Source organism: Plectropomus leopardus, chromosome 17 (assembly GCF_008729295.1).
Source record: "Plectropomus leopardus isolate mb chromosome 17, YSFRI_Pleo_2.0, whole genome shotgun sequence".
NCBI lineage: Eukaryota > Metazoa > Chordata > Actinopteri > Perciformes > Serranidae > Plectropomus > Plectropomus leopardus.
This window is the reverse complement of record NC_056479.1, coordinates 7,806,621-7,827,264: the sequence shown is the minus strand read 5'-3', so window position 1 is coordinate 7,827,264 and position 20,644 is coordinate 7,806,621. Positions and strand designations below refer to the sequence as shown.

General features: G+C 37.8%; 1 protein-coding gene across 1 annotated transcript; it reads right to left on the bottom strand.

Annotated features, from left to right (window-relative positions):
* Positions 1 to 2,540: 2,540 nt before the first annotated feature.
* fam83fa (family with sequence similarity 83 member Fa) lies at positions 2,541 to 19,776 on the bottom strand. The gene is made up of 5 exons (XM_042504855.1): positions 19,158 to 19,776; positions 11,123 to 11,290; positions 8,572 to 8,693; positions 4,005 to 4,795; positions 2,541 to 3,446 (listed from the first exon to the last, which is right to left on the bottom strand). Exons 1-5 carry the CDS (start codon positions 19,629 to 19,631, stop codon positions 3,397 to 3,399), a joined length of 1,605 nt encoding a protein of 534 aa, XP_042360789.1. The 5' UTR covers positions 19,632 to 19,776; the 3' UTR covers positions 2,541 to 3,396.
* Between the last annotated feature and the right edge of the window lie 868 nt (positions 19,777 to 20,644).

The following is a 20,644-nucleotide window of genomic DNA, read 5'->3' as shown; positions in this document are numbered from 1 at the left end:
CATTGCATAATGTAAATTAAGTCCTTTTTCTCTTTACAAATATTAGCTTTGGCAATGCAGTTCTTAATTACTGATGAATAGTTGTAAATAAAGTTTAAGAAAAACAGGTTAAAATGAAGCTAAAATTAATTTATGACTATTGAAATTGTACAGTATATTTTATTCAGCTTGTATATTTTTCATTACAATGTTTTTTTTATTGCTGTTTGTATAATTTAACGATGTTATATTGATGGAATAATCAAACTGTGCATTAAAGTGATTTATTATAAATGTGTTTGTGGCTGTTTGTCCAGCAGATGGAGCTCCATCATCACTTTTATCCACTGCTTATGATCAAAAATTAACTTTTATTGCGCCACACTGACTATTTTTTATTTCCTTATTACAATGATGATGATGTGAAATAATGAGTTCAGCTACTAAGAAATCCAGTGTTATCAGATTAAGAGGATATGTGACGCGTCAAGACTTTTCCTGTGTAGTTCCTGTCGTGAGTGTGTGATGCCGAGATAGAGTTGTGGTTTCCTGGGAGCAGGTACACACCAACAAGAACCAAACAAAAAAAAAACATATTTGCTTTTTGCACATGCATTTCCTCACAATGTATTTGTCAAACATGGGAGGGTCTGATCCTATTGACTGGCCTTTAAAAATAAATATATTCAGACCTCTTTTTGAAAGCTTCACTCAGCCCTTCTGTTTTGTTGACACCAGCAATACTTCCTCACATCACTGCAAAATTAACTTTTTTTTTTAATTTATGTTTTTGTTTTTTGTGATTAAAATCCAATATGTAGAAAAGTATTTCAGTGGCAACTCCTCCTGTTGCCATAAACTGGACATTTAAAGAGGGTGACAGCTGAAATTACAATAAATTATTTTTATTACACCATAAAGGAGATATTTTGTGCTAGATTAAGAAGCTTATCTTCAGTGTCATTCACAGACAAATAGACTTACAGCAAGTTATCCGGCAGAATGACGTTCCTGTTAAAGGTTAGATCACAGAGAAGCCGTACTTCCTGTTAGACCTCTTATGAACAATAATCTAAAAAGTATTATCAAACAGAAACCTTGTATTTTTCTCTTCTCTATATGTGTGATTAGTTTAGACTTCAGAGACTTTTTACAAAATATGAAACAGTGGTGGAATGTGGCTTAGTACAAATTTAAGATACTTGTACTTCACTTGAGTATGTTATTTTCATGCCACTTTACACTGCTTCTCCACTACATTTCAAGGGAAATACTGTACTTTTTACTTTAATACTTTTTTTTTTATAGCATTAGGTACGAGAAACTTTACAAATTAAGATTTTCCTCATTGAAAAAAGTAAAAGAAGTGTGAGACAAGTGATATTTTATTCTAAATTAAATTACCAAACACTTAATTCACGCAAAGCTTAAAGAAGTAGTTGATAAATCAATTAGCCAATGGACAGAAAATGTATCGGAAAAACATTTTTTTTGAATAACATTTCAGTCAATTACTTATTTATTCTAAAATTTTGAGTTGTTTTTTTTCAGCTTTCTGAATACCCGATCCTTTCATTAATTAATTCTAATTCAAGTACATGTTCCTTATACTTTTACTCAACTTATATGTTCAGTGCAGGACTTTTACTTGTAACAGAATATTTTTACAACGTGGTATTAGTACTTTTACTTAAGCGAAGGATCTGGATACTTCCTTCACCAATGGGTTTAAACATGTTTGGATACATGATGCATGATTGCACACAGACTTCTGAGAAATGATTTAAAGCAATTCTCACAAAAGTAGGTAAAGTAATAAACAGTGTTAAATGTGTGTCACAGTCCGCTGTGTCCTGATTGGTTCAGACTTTGGAGAAGTTTGGATTAAGTGTCTGTATAAAACTCGTCTAAGTTGCCTTAATTGGTTAGTCTGTCTTTGGTCTGCTTATTAAGAATATTGTGTTTTGTTTACTGTGTTTTTCCTCCTGTGTTGCTGTGCTGCCTTTCCCTCATTTACCATCTGCACAGCTGTCCTGCATCAGCCTTGTTAGTTCTTCCTGATCCTCAGTTTCTCTCAGCCAATCAGCTCTCTGCCTGTTCTCCTGCCTCATCACCTTATTCTCCTCACCTGAGCGTTTTTTCTCCATCTGCACTTCATCTCCTCGTTAGTCTAGTTTGTATTTAGCCCTGCTTTTCAGTGCTGTCTCTGTTTGATCCTTGTTTCGGTCGTATGAGTTTTGGTTAGCTTTTTCGCTGTTCCAATGTGGAATAAAGAGTTAACTATTTGAGTCCCAGTTGTCTGCTGTCACCTGCATTTGGGTACCCCTGTTTTCGAATTACGTGTCAAGAATTATCTTCTCCAAGACTCCAAACAGGATTAATGAACCCCTTAAATAAATGTGAACTATTTAATCATCAACCCTAAATATGCTCAATCTTTTTCTTAGTCATTTCTTTAAACCGTAAAGTTACCAAAAGGGACAAATTAATAGTAATGGGTTAATGGTACATGTGTCAAGAAATCAACAAGACAAACTTCTCATAAATTAGGATATTTTACTAAAAATAAAAGCACTCATCATAAGAGCAATAAAACATAAATTTGACTGAAATACAAAATTAATGACCTCAGTGGGCTTTTTGATTAGATATTTGGCCTCCTGGAAAAGGTGTTTGTGCTCAGCTCCACATATTTCTTAACACTGAGTTTCAGTTTACATTTAATCCCACAAACCACTTTTTTAGTTGCTGTTTTCATGTCTTTTATTTAATTTCTGCTACAAAATTAAGAATATTTGCATCTCAAGTGGTTCTCAAGGATTCACATTTTAATCTCTGCCAGCTCCACCTGAATAAACCCGAAGTGCAAACAGAGTCGTCACACGGCGGAGCAGAAACAAAGCAGGACTGTGTCAACACGGCAGCACTCGCTGCGGCGTGCATTATTCACAGCCTGTAAAACACACTCTGACAAACACTTATTCTGTTACCAAGGGTCCTCTGTAAGGCGGCTCTCAGGGACAACAAGCACAACTGATCACTGATCTCCATAGCGACCAGGTGTGATGTAATCCACCCACACTATGGGTCACAGCTCATGGTGTTAGGGTTAAGATATAAAAAACTGAATTAATTTAGTACAAAAAAACAGAAAAGCTAAAATAATGGCCATAAAATCTCCCTCCATCAGCACTTTGGCTTCAATGTTGAGATTCTCTTTGTCCTCACATGATCAGTTAAACTACAACATCTCATCAGTGGTCATTCCTGTAAGGACTTTCACCTGAGGTGTAACAGGCGGGAGGCACTGTCTGAAGTCATGACGCCTGGTTACAGTAAGGTGATACTGTGACTCAGCATGTTTAACCAGGAGGTCCTGTGGTGTCTCTATGACAGACCGTCCTCTTGTGTTTGATCTCATGACTGGATGCAGTTCTTCTTTTGATGCCGCCGCCGGCTTTTAGGTCCTGTTGGGGAAAGGAGGACAGATTAGTTATGAAATAACAACAATCAAAACTTGTGATGTCTTAGTCCCTTAGGATAGACTAAAGGCACAAGACAGGGAGGATGATGGTCTATGTGAGAGAATTTGGTCACCTTTATGAATGAAACAAAAAGTCACCAGTCATTCATATTGGTGTTGGTACCGAAACTCAGATATTTTATTTGGGCTAGACCTTGAATATGAAGTAATCAGTTAGTTGGAAATAATCTCTGATTTTTTTTTATAAAAATAATTTGAGTAATTTATTAAGCAAAAATGCCAACTACTGTCTGTTTTTAGCTTCTCAGATGTGAGGATTTCTCTATTTTACAATGCTGTAAATAATTTGGCATTTTAGATTTTTAGTTGGACATTTAGAAATGTCATCTTTGGAAAGCTGCAGTACGCATTTTCATTGTTTTGTGACACTTTCTACACCCAGTAATAATCTCCATGTTAATTGCTAATACATGTATTCATAACGCCTGATTCCAACCATACTGAAACAAACAACGCTGTAATAGCCTGTGTGAGGACATACCGTCTTCGTCTCCAGTGTTGATGGTCTGCAGGGACATACTTCTCTGAATGATCTTTGAGGGCTTCTTGGTTTTGGATTTCAGTGGACCGGGTTTCTCAATGATCTCAAATGAGTCCTCCACCTCATTTCCTGCGTTACCATTGGTCTCTGACACCTTATAGGTGGGGGCGGGGCTCTGAGGAGTGACCACACCTTCCTCTATAGTCTCTGTGCCCTGATTGGCTCTGCCTTTCAGGAAGTGTCTGAAAGAGCTACGCTGTTTTTTCGCTCCGAAGAGCTGGTTCTTCTTCAAGCCTCCCTTTCCATCCTCATCCTCCTCCTCTGCAGGAGAACCAGGACTCTGTGCGGGGACTCGGTCCACTGTGTCCCTGCTGACATTAAGGGTACTGTTGTACAGGCCGTTCCTGTGACTCAGCCCGCCAATCAGCGAGTCCCTCGGGGTCGACAGGTCTTGAAGGGAACCTGTGAGGCCTGTACTGTTCCCAAAAACTAAAGAGTACTTAGGATTGTGGTACTTGTGTGCAGGTACCTTTAGATCGACCTGTCTTGAGTCCCCGACAGAAACCTGAAAGCGGGACGTGGAGATGGGCAGAGGCTGGTTCTTTTTCTCCACCTTTGGCTTCCTGATGGGCGTAGCAATGGGTGGCTTGGTGATGTTGAACTCTTTGTAGAGATCCACCAATTCAGACACGGCGTACAACTCCCTGAAGTCATTGTCGAACGTGTCCACGATTTGACCCGACATCACGGTGATCGTGTTCCTGTCAATCCGAGAGGAACTCCACGTGAAGCTGGAGGAGAAAAGACAGATTTAAACTAATCAGCAAAAGTTAACACTTAGAGACTGTTTGGCACATTTTATGCGCTTTCTATTCTTCATTTTTTTGAAAATTTTGGATGTGTTTATGGCATGTATTTTGGCAAGATTGTGTAATTTTTGTTTAATCTTTTCAGCTCAGCTCCTGCAATAAGTCTAAAATACACTATGTAAACAGAATCAGTAAATTCATATTGTTCAGTGCAAAAAATGCACCAATGAAACCCACTCAATCTGCAATTTTTGATCCCACAGCCATCAAAACATAAAAATATGCATTGTGTATGCATGCATTTGTCATTTTCACCATTTTCTACCTAATGACGCTCTTTTCCTTTTTTTTTTTTTAAACCATATTTGGCACAGGGAGAACATACATTCATTTCCAGGTTTCAGGAAATGAAACCTGGTTTACGGTCACAATCAGTGATGCTGCAGATCTTTGACATATCCAAGGCTGTGATTTGTAAAAATATTTTCTTAGCATGTAGTATATTGAAAATTGTTTTTCATGTGTTTATCATCATCTAAAAAACATAGTGGCATCATGACCAAAAGCTGTCTTTTAAAGGGTTAAAATTCTGAAAATCAATGAATATTTGATATTCATGATTCGGACTGATGCTGATTAAAATATAAACTCAATGAAAGTAGGAAATAATTTTAATTATATTTTTTTAAAGCTTGGTTCAGCAGTTCGAGTGTGTGTAATAATGTTGCCAAGACTTAGTCGAAAGTTAGAGATTAGCATCCCTCTCAGACACCAATCTTCTCATCTTACATTCAGAAAGACAGCAAATAAATGTATTTCCCTAAAATTTGAAGTATTCTTTAAAAAAATATACAGTACAACCTATTGTTTTTTCTAAACAAGCTTATTCCACATTGATGATCATTTTCTGAAAAAGACGACTGAAGTGTGACGTGATGGTTCACATGAGGAAGTTTTTTGGAAAAGCTTTAAAAAACTGGACCCAAAGTCCCACATTCCCTAATTTCTTTGCGTAAACTTCCAGTCATAATGAGGCATCACGTGAGTCAGAGCATAACCTGCTCACTTAAAGTTCACCTTCATCACTGATGTGGTTTGACCAGAGCCGGCTGATGTGAGACACATGACGTGCAGAAATATGCATCATCTGTATCAGACAAAGGATACTGTATACAGCAGATTAACTCTTTATGTTGTACCCAAAACATTTAAAGCAGCTTATTTTAACATGGACTCTAGTTCAGGTATTTGTCAGTTTCAAGTGAAGACAGAGTTTTCTTTTTGTCACAAAGATTTCAGTATGATTCAAAATACAGAGATATTTTTTATTGAATATTAGCTTAGCAAGATCCTTACACAGCTGTGTAATGTTATTTTCTTTCAATTTAAAACAACTATATGATAGTAGTAATTGTGATCCCAATAATATGTTATTCAATTATATCTATTGTCACCCAACACTATTCAGATATGAGAACAGAAACCAAAAACAGTTTTTACGTTTTAACTCACATTAAACACAGTGTGTGTATACAACAGCAAATAGTCTTAGCAACAGCCATGAATTCACAACACTTTTAAGGTGCCCTGTGGATTTTTTCTTGCACAATACAAAGAACACTTGTCACCTGTTTTTACTGTATATGTGAGGTTATCAAATCTAGGCTGTGTAATTATTTCTCAGAAGCTAGTTCATCATTTTAAATAAGCACTCAGGTGACGCATACAAAGCTTTTTGCCTCCTCGTAATAATCTCAGGCAGGTTTTACGCATCAGCCTCAATTAGCAGTCACAACAGACAACTAGCTGATCTACAACAATAGATTTATGAGCAGGACCAATGGGAGACAAGGAGAGAGTGCTGCAGAAAGCATTCCAGTCATTGTGCATGTTTAATATGCTTCAGAAAGTCTTTAAGGAGTTATTAGTGTTCTGCTTACAGTGATTAGTGTTTTGTAGGCTGCAGCTTTTAGAGAAAGATGTTTTTATAATTAAATCCTCTAAATGTTTGGATCATTTGGAGGAAATTTCATTACCAGGGCCGAATAATAAACTGAACTTGCAAGATAATAAATAATAAATATTCTATATTTTTAAGTGAACTGTAGCTAATAAAATGGAGCAATAAATGTTTTGAACTATTAAGTAATATTTCTAATGAATACTTTTATAAAGTATTTTGCCCTCAGTTTAGCAAATACTGCTTTGTTTTTTTAAACAGATATTTAACAAATGATAAATTAGTATTTTATATCACATCCTTGCAGTATTCTTGGACCTGTTGCACTTTTTGTGTCTGTAATGCTACTAGCAACCAAACTAAGCTAAATTTTGGGTTCAGCTGCAGTGTTAAACATGCAGCCAGAACAAAAAGGATTCTTTCTCTAACCAACAGTACACGTCCATACCTCCACAGAGGAGCAGAGCAGGTTTCCATCCATCCCAAACCTTACCGTTATCATCCCATATGGAAAAATAAATGCGCTGTCCCTCTGATTTATGATGGGACGCAATTGGTTCCATACTTTCGGCACACCCTTTTCGAATGAATACACCATGTTTTCAGATGCTTGGAATGACATAAGAAATATTAAAACCAAAAGAGTTTCCAGATATGTGGAAGAGAATTATTAAATTAAAATTTGTGGCAGAGAATGACACCTGGAATTACAGGTCTGTGTCAGGGAATGATTTCCCCGCCTGTCCCTGTCTGACTGCATACTCAGCCTGTGTTAGAAATTAGCTTTAAAAATTTATTTTTTTTTTTAAACCTTTCTTGCATTGTTTTTCTCTTCAGTACACTGACATGGTTTGCAATTTTTTTCTTTTTCTCCACACTGAAAAGTTGCCAAAAATACATACTGTAAAACTTCAAATGAAAGCCTACTCCCAATTAAAGTCCCAATTAAATCTCTTTTACTAGCTGGGTGTGGTGACAGTTTTTGACAAATATAGGCCTGTCTCAATTAGAAAGATCTGGTCTGGTCACCATGCAGTTCATTTTTATAGAAGGTCTTTGGATGTAGAACACCAGATTGTTGGCTCCCTGTTGGAGATAATGTCAGTTAGCTGTTTAGATCACACAAACAATATGTATATATGTTTAAACTTTTGTCAATATGGACATGCTACATTCAATGTTAGCTTGATTATCTACAATTTAATCATTCAGTTTATTTTACTGACACCCTGAGCAACAAAGAAGACAGCATTATCAGCATAGTTAACAAGAAACACACAAAAAAGTTCAGTGAGCTATATTCATAATCATATATTTATATTTATTTTACAGAAATATTATCATTTTTATGCTTTTCTTCCCCTGTCATTTCTTGCTTTTTGTTTGTTTTTTGTTTTACTTCAATTTCCTGCAAACCTCTGGGTCATTTCTTCTTTTGTTGTCCATTATCATCTTCCCATTTTTAAAAAAATGAATAAATAAAACCAATTTGCCCGGGTAAAAGGGCAAATAAATAGTTTGATTCTATTTTCATTTTTGCTGAGCAACATATTTGTGTGAAAGAAATTAGAGCCCATCCCATAAAGATGCCTGACCCAAAAATAAGCCTGTTGAGTGATTGAGGCAAATGATAGCCCGGGCTATCAATTGAAGTTTTACGGTATATTTAAAAAACTCATTCACACAATAGTTCATGTTCGTATGTGATCATTTCTGGTGTTAAACCATGACTGCACAGTCCTGTCTGAGCTGTGAAAGGCTGAATGTGTGAGTTAGAAGCATTGAAATCTATGCTCACCTGTACGAGCCAAACATGACCTTCTCTCCATCCACCAGCATGTATTTGGAGCACAGGGACCCGGGCAGCTTTCCAAATGACAGGGCCAGCCCTGAACCTCGCACCATCCGCACACGGAGATTCTGCAAAATACACCCACTTGATTACACACTCCAGCTGGCTTAGCATCACACAGGTGAGCCTGGGTAAACTCACTCAGCCGCAGCTATCAAACGGCCCCTGCTGTATCTCGCATGACTGATCTAAAAACATGCCAAGTCAAACTGCGCTGTCACACCTTGCCACATAAAGTCAACTTTCTCGAGAAAATAAAGGGCAAAACTCCAACCCCTGAGCCACATGTGTTTACTTAAAGGGAAGAGAAAGGAAACAAAAAGAAAAGGAGACGTAAATACTGAATATACACACTGGGAGGAGGCTTTTCTCTGCCGAAGCATCGTGTTACAGTCTTTGGATCTGCTCTCAGGATCTATGAATGTGCATTTGTAAGAAGTAAGAGTAACAGAGCCAAGTGCTCTGAAAAGGCCTTTCACAGCCTATCAACTGACACCACGATAACCAGGTAGTCCGCTGCTCCAGTTCAACGAGACTGGAGCTACAAAACTCTGTGCACAGCAGATAAGGCAGGGTATTGTGTCCCTGTGGAGATAGGATGACAGCCTGCCTCAGTGAACTGCTGTTCACTCTGAATCTAGATCAGCACTCGCTGTCATTTCTCAGGTCCTGGAACACTTAGAACAGCATTAAAAGTTAATTCATAAAAGTAAGATGACTTAATTTAACACTAAATTTCAGGTGAATCACAAGGCACTAATATTTCAGCATTTTATATTCCAGGTATTCCTAAAAAATATTGTTTCATACTTACTGGTGAAAATTTGTATTCTTTTACCTTTTAAGAAAGTCTTTCATTTTTTTAAATATACATTTTCAATAAGTGGTTCAATTAGACAAGTAGTTCCAAACTGGTCCAGACATGGGGTCCAGATTTCTCCTTAGTCATTAGTTCAAGATCTGCACATTATATAAATTACCACATAGTCAATTTTATTTCACAAAATGTAAACATGTTGACTTAAAATACAAAGAAATTGATTTTAATGGAAGAATAAACACTCTGTGTATATCTCTGTATTTAAGCTCTGTCGAAAATTCAATGTACTTCAAAACACTATGTTTTTTTACAGACTTGAAATGTCCATGAGTCACTTGCGGTCCATTCAGAATGGACCCACTTTTGGACCCCAACCCACCAGTTGGAAACCACTGAATTAGACCACATGCATACGTTTGTTATGTAAATCTACAGGGACTGATTCCACTTGTTAGTTACTTTTGGGGACATACAGTATCATGTGTACCAATTATTCCCTTTTTGGTCAGATGTTGCTCTCCAGTTCTGTCAGATGAATCAATAATTCCATAGGGACTTGGCTTGGGAACCGGAAGGTCAAGTCCCCGTACGGATCAAACACTGAGTGTGGACAGGTAGCTGGAGAGGTGCCAGTTCAGGCTCCTTAGCACTGCCGAGGTGCTCCTTGAGCAAAGCACCAAACCCCCAACTGCCTGTCCATGGGCAGCCGTCTAGCAGCTAAGTTCCTGTTTGTGCATGTGTGTGTGTGTAACATGTACTAACAACAGTGAGAAAAATGTCATTTCCCCTCTGGGATTAATAAAAGATGTCTTATTCTTCAAGTATTCACACTGACATTTATTTCAACCATCAATCACTTTTAGCTCCCTTTTTTAACTATTGTGCTCACAGCATTTTTTATTCACCCTTAAAATGTGGTGTTCGGGTGTCTGTGGGTTAGTTTCAGTCAAATCATCTTTTTTTTCAAATGAAGCCACCTAGGAATAACTGCACCACATTTCAACTCCCCTTCTCATTTAAATTGTTTTGCACAGACTGACTATTTACATCTGATGTGTTTCCATTATTTTAGCTTGGAAAAACAGATATCGTCAAATTAAAAGCGGTTTTACTCAACATTCACACTTCAGTTACAATCATGTGAATGACTGTCAGCTGTTAAAATCAAATGACCCTACTTAACAGCGGGGCAACTTTGTGGCTAAGTAGCAAAACTCAGAGCGATAGACTTGATTATTTGCAAGTTTAATAATTTCATTATAAAAATGTAAATAAACAATACACCCTTTAGTAAATGCTGGTGTGAAAATTTTAAAAAATTGACTCAGAGGTTTTAAAATCACAACACAGAACAAGACTAAATTCGCCATAGCAACTATCACTATGCCAAATGGCAGCCTCTGTTGCAAAAACTGTGGGCTCCAAAAGGTGGGGAAATATTTGTGGAGCAACCAGCCAACCAACCAGCCGTCAGAGTTTTGTTGTTTTTTTTGGAAATAATTATCGCAGGCACTGCCATTGTCTACTTAAGGAGGCAGAGCAGTGACACACCGAGGTGTTTCTTTCAAACTTTGCATCTTTATTTTGCTCTTTGTGTATTGTATTAGTGAGCCTCCTCCCTCTGTGGCACTTTTATCTGTCATCCAGTGTCCAGTGTTTGCTGAGCTCACTCCTCACCCGCAGATGCACGGCAGTAATCTGCAGCCGAGTGCACATATCCAGGAAGTGGGGCACACCCCTGGCCTCCAGCACAGTGTAGACAGCCACCCCGCGCCGCGACGAGGCATCCAGCAGGTCCTGGAGGATTTGCAGGTCTGTCAGGAGGTCCATGACTATGGCCACCACCTGAAGAACACAGAGAGAGGGACGTTTAGAACAGAGACACAGCAGCAGTGGATGAATGTAACTGAGTACATTTAGTACAAAATTTGAAATACCTGAACTGCTAAGTATTTCTATTTTGTGCATATCACTCACTAACAGTGCAGTTCAGAGGGAGATATTGGGCTGTTTATGTAACAGCTGTAGTGATTTTACACAGTAATATTTTACACAAAAAAAACCAAAATATCTAATGAACTTTTAAAATATCATGCATTGTTCCCAGATTATTTTTGTCAAACACACCCCTTCAGCTTCATCATGAATTGTCCACAATACTGCTATTACTTCAAACATTCATTTAATTTAGCTGCCAATGTTATATACATAACCTATCCATTTTAACCATTTATCCAATGAGTCTGAACTTGCGATGTCACCATTAACCCTTTTAGCTGACTAATTTATTCCACCCCTTTTAGCTTCCTATTTCCACTGTGTATTTATTACTGTTAGCTACTGTTTAAGTTGTTTAGCTGTGTGTGTGTGTGTGTGTGTGTGTGTGTGAGTGAGTGCGCGCATGTACCTTACTAATGTCATCTGATGATTTTTGGATGTTTGATATTTATGTCTTGCTGCCTTTTAGAGCAGCAGATGACCAACATTAAGATTCATGAGCATTTTTAAATTTTTCACCACTTCCACTGTTGGTAAACTCAGTGGCTCTGAGGCACTTAACTCTTTATTAGTGTGATGATACAGAATTTGAATAGAATTTACAGAGGCGGTAATGGTTGATGCTTCAGAGGAACTTGTTTTTCAATGTAATTAAATAGTTACTCAAAACAGTTTGGACACAGTCCAGTAACTACTATGATTAACATGCACAGCTAATGATTTTACCAGCAGACTCTGTGCTCAGGCACCTGACATAACAGTACAGGGTCTGATCTGAGGCACGAATCATCCTGTCACAGAAACTGTGCATAATGTGCCACAATCAGAAATCAGTCTACAGTGCACAAAACTGATGCACTTTCCATTTTGGTATATTCTTATTGTGAGTGCATCTCAGTAACTATCTGCAGTGTTTTATAGCCACACTGTGTTTGACATCCTTGAGTGCGATTTAGAGCGATCATGTGAGGCTTTTTTCCATTTCCTTATGGCAGTTCTTGTGTAACTACATGTTTGGGCCTTATCCAGAGGCCTCAAAACAAGCTTTCCTGGCAGACAACTTATCATGTGACAGAAGATTGGTTTAATTTTAATTGACATCAGTCATTGAAAGTGAACTGTGCGTGAGTCCAAATGTAATTCTGCTCATCTTAACTGGTAATTAGATTGTGTACTGAGATAAACATTTGTCAAAGGAAGGACACAGTTAAACAAAATGCCACAGGAACTATTTGACAGATTCCTATTCAATCGTGTACGGTAATTCATGGTCCCCAAAGGACAAACCCCACTGACTTTGGGGAGCCCCTGACTTTTCCTCTGGTACCACCATGAGATTGACATTTGTGGTTTTTAGTGTTTTTTGTTTTAATGTTCAGACTACAATGGCATTAATCATTCTGTACAGACATTTATGGTCCCCAGAGGATGAACTTTGATAACTTTGGTGATCCCTTACAGGAATAGTTTGACTTTTGTTATTATTTTGTTATATTATGTTTTAATATCATAGGCCTATCTAATATTTTTGGATTAATATTACTGCTGCATTAATGTCTATGTTAGTGTGTATGTTAGTTCAATTTACAGCAATGCATCATATTCTATAAGATTATTGTTGTAGCATCACTGTTAGAAGTGCATATCAGCCAATAAAGGGCACCAGTCAGATACCATTGTGTTAAAAAATAAATGAACAGTCGTAACTACTAACCCTGTTTGGATATTAAATGATTACTGTCATTGTTGTATGGCATGGCTCAGGTTAAATCCTAAACCAGCAGGACTTTCCAGTATGAAATATTGCCAAATTTTGCTTACAGCTAATTTTACACTTTTTACTGAAAAGCGATTCTTCTTCACTGCTCTAAAACAGTAGTTGCCAGTGAGAGATAAAGAATGTACTCATAACAGGATTATCTCTCCTGACAGGCAAAATGTCAGGTCTGTACATACAGTCTAAGACGTATGTGCATTTAAATGACTCGTCAAAATAGATTAATTTTCTACAACACTGCACTTATTTCTACTAGTAGTTTAACCAGAAACAATATAATTCTCCACCTGTCGTGTACCACCTGGCCTGAAAACCATTTAGACTTCCAGCTCATTGTAACATAAACTACACAGCTGTGCTTTATCTCTTGAGCTGAGATAAGAATCTCTTATGGCCTTTTCCTACTTTCAGAGGGTGTGTGTATGTGTGTGTATGTGTGTGCGTGCCCTTCTGTAAGAGTGACAATTTCAACTTCAAGATGCTGAAATGCATAAGTACTCTTCTCTCAAGCATTTGGCAGGCTTTCAGGAGTAAATGATTTATATCACCTCAAGGGGAGAAATCTCGACATGCTGTCAGTTAATTAAGCTGTCATAGCTCTGAAATGGCTACTGTAAACAAACAATAATTTAGATTAACTTGTGTTTCAAAGTGTGTCTAATTATTCATAAGCAACAGCTGTGCAGCATCTTTCAAAGAGCTCCGACTAACCGGTCCGTCAGCTAATCGAACTGTCCTATCCAGATACATTAAGTGTCCTCCACACCTCAAAAAATTGAAATAGTGCTCCTTGTTTCAGTTACAACAAACCATATCACCTTACCCTGCAACCATAGCCTCTGGTGCTACACGTCAGTCAAATCACAGGTGAGCGTTCCCCTGTTTAGCTTAAGTTTGCATACCAATGAGGTCAACCAATCAGAGGGAGCGGTGGTAATCTCTGAGTGGGTGAGGGAACATACAGCTCGCTATTAAATACCAACCCTCACCCGGGCTGCAGGATACTGGAGGAGGCTGAATAAGTCTTTATGTCATGGCTGCAAGTTCTGATGTGAAGCTGACATTTAGAGCTGCTCGGCCTCGGTCTGCACCACGTATGACTCAGCTTGTTTTAACTTGCATATGACTCTCCCTTTCAGACACATTTTTGTATTGGTGCCGTGGGCTTTCTTAACCCTTCCCTGTTTTTTTTTTAATTATCTTACCGGAAAACTCTGCTTGTGAAAAATAAGATTCTGTATATTCATATTTCATAGGTGTTAGATATATATTACGTTTATGTAAAGAAGTAAATCGGTTATGTAATTACTGCAACTTAAATTAGTCATGTTATAATGCTACACACTTAAGGTATAGGAGGGAAGATTAGAAGTGCCTGAGGATATTTCTGTACCGACTTTCTATATCTGATTGTACATACTGTGCAGTTTATTGTACAGTACATATAATTGGCAACAAGACACATCACATCTAAATTTGGCTTCGGAGCCAGGTGCAGTGATGTTTTGTATGTTTAGTTAGTACATTTGTTCTTATGCCACAATACACTGGCTTCATGGAAAGACATATTTTGAGTTTTTGAGTACGTAGAGAAACTGTTGAGAGAAACGTGAGCAAATACAATTTCAATTTAATTTATAATAATTCAGGTGGAATGAAAATACTTTCTTTCTAAAGACTTTAGTAGTACATTTAGAGGAGTGAGGCCAGAGCTATTCACAGTCAATCTAAAATGCAAATGGCGCTGCTGCGCCTGATGGAAATGTCCCCCCTGGCTCCCTTACAGTCAGATAACAAAAACTGGTACTTTTTTCATCTCATATCGGGCCTGACGACTTCCCGTAGGGCCTTTTGCAATGATGGTATGCAAAAGTCATAAACGTTCACACAAAATATTGGCTGATTGGTTCAGTAAGTTGCAACATCAGCTGCTGACCGATACACGCATCCTCACACGCTTGTGCATGGAAACACATAACTAAACACAGCGTCTGTCGTGTTTCTGACCCACTTTAGATAAAGTCTCAAGCACTTTCACATGAAAAAAGCGGGCTGCCAGACTTTAAGTGTGTGCAGATGGACAGTTAATTTTCACTAAAGACAGCCGTGTGAATTCAACGGAAGAAAGACAAGCTCATTTTACAGGAATCACACTTCACAGCAACTATCACAGATTTTGTCATAAACAGCATTTCCGTCCTCTTCCTCTCAAGTGTCTTCATAAACCCCAGTTGGTCCAGATTTTAGCTACAGCAACTTCACTGGCTTTCTATTAAATATAATATCAATTCCAAGATTCTGCTTTTCACCTTTAAGGCTCCATAAAAACTTGGCCCCTTTCTATCTCTATGAAGTCCTTCATATCTACACGCCCTGCTGTACTCTCAGATCTTCTTCTGCAGTTCAACTCACTTCACCATCTGCCTGCTTGACTACCAGGAGTTCGACAGCCTTCAGCCCCCCCCCCCCAACTCAGCGAGTTCAGAGTGTATTGTGGTGAAGTTACTGTAATCTTTAGTTTGTGCTCCAAACACACCCATTAACTTGAACACAGGAACTGATCCAAATCAGTGTATTTCTATCAGTCACAATTGTCTCAGTGTGTCACAGTCTCAAGTCACATTGTATAACCTTAAGGTGTGGCTTCAAAGCTAACCAAAACACTAAATCTCCATGCATGAGATTGAACCCATGGCATCACAATCTCACTCCAGCCAGGCACCCAAATTTGGCAATCCTAGCTAATATTAGCAAAATTAACGATTTAACTACCGTAGAGTTGATCAAATCTACCTGCAGGAGCTGGCATTTCACTGGGTAAAATAGATTGTCATCAGAAGCCCATACTTGAAAAAAAGTCACTGATTCCTGATGCTAAATCCACCACCTTTATTACTGTAAATGGTGGTGTGAGAACTGAAAACGTGATTTTTTTTATCACGAGAGAATTATAAATCAATAAAACACGTTTGTGTTACTGGCTTCGACAAGTGATTTTGGACACAGCTGAATGCAGAAAGATCACGTTTTACTGCTCACGCTGACATTAACTGCATGAGCTCACAAATGGCAAGTCACCCCTGCAAGCTGCAACTCAGTAGACCATGACAGTTTAAGTTTTGGATAATAACTCCTAACTGTCAGTTTTATTTTCTCCTCCTTGTAAAGTAAAGGTAATTGGGTTAAACGGAACATGTTGAAACCTGTCTGAATACAATCAGGCGCACTGTGAAGCTGAGTCAGAGAGTCCCTGCAATATGCAAAGAATAATTGTCAGATATCAATATTCAGTACAATCTGGTGAATCTATGCAGAAATGTGCTCAAATGAATGAATGTGTAGTGGATTACATGAATCAAAACTCTTTATCAAATGGTTAAGGAGTGGTTTGACATTTGGGAAAACACATTTATTTGCTTTCTGCTGAGTTTGATGAGAACACTGACATCACTCTCATGTTTGTCAGTTAACCTTTTGAAACCTGAGCTAATTTAAGGAAAGAGGAAATGACCCAAAAAACAAGCAAGAAATTAGTAGAAAAGGACAAGAAAATGACCTGAAAGTACCTGGAAAAAATAAAACTAGAAAATGACCTTGAATAAAAGTACCTTTAAATTTAAATAATTAGGTTAAATAACATAAATGTTTAATCGTGATAATTATAATGCAGTTCTATGGACTAGCTTAAAAAAACAAATTACTTATTTTTTGCAATTTGTGGAATATTTCTTAGTTGCTCATTGCCTTTTTTCCCCATGTTTTTTCAAAGAAATCAAAGGGTTAAAATTGTGAAAGACACCTGAAAGTGGCACAAGAAAAGTGATGTCGCTCCAGATTTCAAAGGTTTATCATGAGACTACAGCCAGCAGCTTGTTAGCCTAGCTTAGCATAAAAATAAAGTAAATTCCTCATTTTTATTGCAGAGGAACTTTTGATATCATTACAAATATGTTGACATTGACTACAAAAAAAGCTATATTTTTACTAAGGTTGATACTACACCAACATTTTGACTTGAAAACAGCTTAAAGCCTTTGTAATAATTTCATGACGATTGAATATATTAAATCCACATTTTGCATGTTTAGGCTACGTTTAACTGATTAAACATCGAAGTGCGTCTTCTCTGGATTAAAATAAAACCTTTAAACAAGCTGTCTCATGTATTCACAAAGACAGGACACACGTGGAGTGACAGTAATGAATCTCCGCCTGGGGGTCTTTAGTCTCATTCACCTGTGGGAGACGGTCACATGATCACCTGCAGCCAATCAGTTTGAATATTTCAGAGGCTTTGTTCTGCTGCGGACCAAGTAGGTCAGGTTAGGGAGGAAGACGGCACTGATACGTTTTACTGCACTGTCGGTTATCTTCATATGGTCATAAATGTGTTTTTTAGGGCAACCTGAAGACGTCAGGTTCAAAATAGTGATCCTTATATAGAAAACATTAACTTTGGCTTTGGAATTTAGTAGATCCAACTCATTTTTTTAAGCTGTTCTTAATCGTAATCTTAAAGACTGGACTTTATCAAAGAATCTATCTTCTTGATTGACCCCAAAGCTACAACGAATTTTTCTTGAGCCTCCCCGATTGACTCCACCACAAGTAACCATATTTTTTGCCATAGTTGAAAGTTCATTGAAGTTCATTTTTCATTTAATGTTTTTTTTACAGGATCTGGTTAGTGCAAATCTTTCATTTTGCAAAATCCTATATGAGACGTAAAAGTAAGTAATTTTTTAAAACGGAAGCCTACATCACGCATGATGTGTCCCACAACCATCAACACTTTGACACAAAATTCGACAATATTTTCTGTTTTTATAGTTTGTGACTATGATATAAATGTTTAGTTTGGGTGGTTATTAAAATAAACATGCCTTTTAAAGCCACCACCTGGATATGGGGTTCAGCAGATATTTAAAATATTTACAAAACACGACCTCTCATAGTTGAATGTCCCTTTCCTAAGCCGAATCAAAAAGCATGCCTCCCTCCACAGTGCTTAAAAAAGTATTTAACATGCCTCCCCCATTTTGCACCCACCCACCCCCACGAGTAAATAGCACACAGTCCCTTATTCTTTGCAGAATCATACCACTCTGGCTGAATTTTATGGCATGCAGAAGTTTTTAGACTATAATTGGCAACTTTCATGATAATTTCTGTATTATGCAAGCCAGAAAAAACTTAATTGGTGAATTGGATAATCTTCAGGTTTGGGATCGTTGGTTGAACAAATAAGATATTTTAAGACATCATCTTTGACTTGGGAAAACTTTCTCTGATACTTTATACTGATTAATCAAAATTTAGATTAATCGATAATGAAAATCATAGCACTTGCAGCCAAGTTGGGTTTTTTTACTAGATGGAGTTATCAGTTTTGCTCATGTTGCCACGTTTTCCTCGTGATTCTCACATAAATAAAGTCATAAAAGGTGCAGTCTGCCATTAAAAAGCACTTCTTCGAATGTAATTCTTGTCAAATTCAGTGAATATGTCACAGTCTGCAAGCCGTCCGTTACATGTTCTGTTCAAATATCAACAATCTTTGTCCAGAATTCCTAACTCCACCTTTATGTACAAGTTATTACAACTCATTGTGTTTTTTTGTTTTGCCATTTCCTATAAGAGCAGGAAAATAAAATTAAAGAAATGATATAAAATAGGAAAAAACACTGTAATTCAACCAAAGTGTTCATAACAGTTCTGAACTACTAATAATAAAAATCTACTTTGATGAAAAAAGCTTGAAAAATATAGCAGCTTTAAATGCATTTCAGAAAAATAACAAAAAATGTAATATATGTTTTGTTCAGACATTTTTTTTATTTTTGTATGTAAAGCACTTTGTAACTTTATTTTGATAGATGCTACATACATACAATTATTTCCATAAGAAAGTTTGAGTTTAAAGTTTGTTTTAGTTACCTTGTGTGCCTCCTGTATGAGCCTCCTCACTACCTCCTTGATGTGGGGCCCGGGCTCTTTGGGTGGGTGGGAGTACACGGACACCCTGGTCACTCCCTTATACACGCCGCTGCTGCCGGGCCAGCCGATGTCCAGAGACGGAACCTCTGTGTCGGACATCTGGGGCCAGTAGGTGGAGTGGACCCCAGAGTCCGCGCTGGAGGACTCCTTGGACTTCTCGTGCTCCCCGGACTCTGAGTCACTGTCCGTGTCATACTCCTGAAAGGTTTTGCGGATGAACCTTATCTCCCTGGCGCAGAGGAAGTCCTTGATGTTGTCCTCTTTGAGACGCATCTTGAAGGCGCCGTCCCCGTTCCTCAGCAGCTGATCCAGGGCCGCGCGCTGCTCCTCGCTGTAGTAAAACTCCGGGCTGGTCTCCGGGATCTTCTCGTTAACGTGCGCATCGTCCATGCACACCAGCTGAGACTCCGCCATCTCCCGATCCGCTGCTGTGCGACGCCGCGGTACCTGTGCGGACAGGTACGGCAGGTGCTCAGGTCAGTCTCTCAGGTAAGACACGGGAGGCGGGACCAACTGTCTGAAGCAGTAGCAGTCAGTGGCAGTTTATGCCCACCGCGTTATTACAGAGCTTCCTGTTTAAAAACTTTCAGAATAAAAAAAAAACACATTTGGAGTTAACCCCTTGAAACCTGGATCGTCATCAGTTGGCTTGTATAGATTTGAAATGCCATTGATAAGCTGTTTAACCCTTGAAACTTAAACAAATGAGTTAGTTTTTTTTTCCTAAAACATGAGGAAAAAGGGCAAAAAGCAACATGGCGACAAATTTCCGTCATATTGTTACTGATATGAGTGTGTTTACTGGCTGATTCAGCTATTTGTATAGACAATAGAAGTATTTAAAAATATATATGCAACACCACTACCTGTAAGGGCAACTATTTGGTAATAAATTTAATGAGGTGTATATCTTCTTTTTGGGGGGCGGTGTTGGGAGGTAAATAAGATGCTAGGTCCCTTAACATTTCTTTGGACTTTGGAGTGCTACCAGGGATATGTAAGATTTTTCTTGAATGTTAATTTGAAAAATATCAGTCATGCATAATTCCTAAAATGATTATATCACTAAATTGTAAGTGCAACTCATCAAAAAGTTTGCATTGATTTTTGATTTTTTTTTTTTTTTTTTACTTCAGCTGCAAGATTGTTTAGCAGATCACACACTGACATTTTTTTTTTTCTCAACTAAAAATGTTTTGCTTTTGATCAGGGGGTACTTGACTGAAAAAAAATCAAAGGGAGTGCATAATTGAAAATAATTTGTTAGAATTTCTGCTTCAGAGGATCCAGTCCATGAATTAGGGCAAGGGTTCTGGTGCAAGTTTCATTTTGAAAGCTAACTTTATTTCTGGCTTTATTTTGGCGGGATGTGGTTGCCAGCAGCTTGTCAATACTTAGAAAATATCTGCAGATCTTCTATCTTAATA

Coding starts and splice junctions, on each gene's coding strand:
- fam83fa (XM_042504855.1), bottom strand. CDS start 19,631: ATGGCGGAGTCTCAGCTGGTGTGCATGGACGATGCGCACGTTAACGAG. Junction 11,291..19,157: donor TCATACAGGAGGCACACAAG/GTAACTAAAACA, acceptor TGTGTTCTTCAG/GTGGTGGCCATAGTCATGGA. Junction 3,447..4,004: donor CAACACTGGAGACGAAGACG/GTATGTCCTCAC, acceptor TTTCCCCAACAG/GACCTAAAAGCCGGCGGCGG.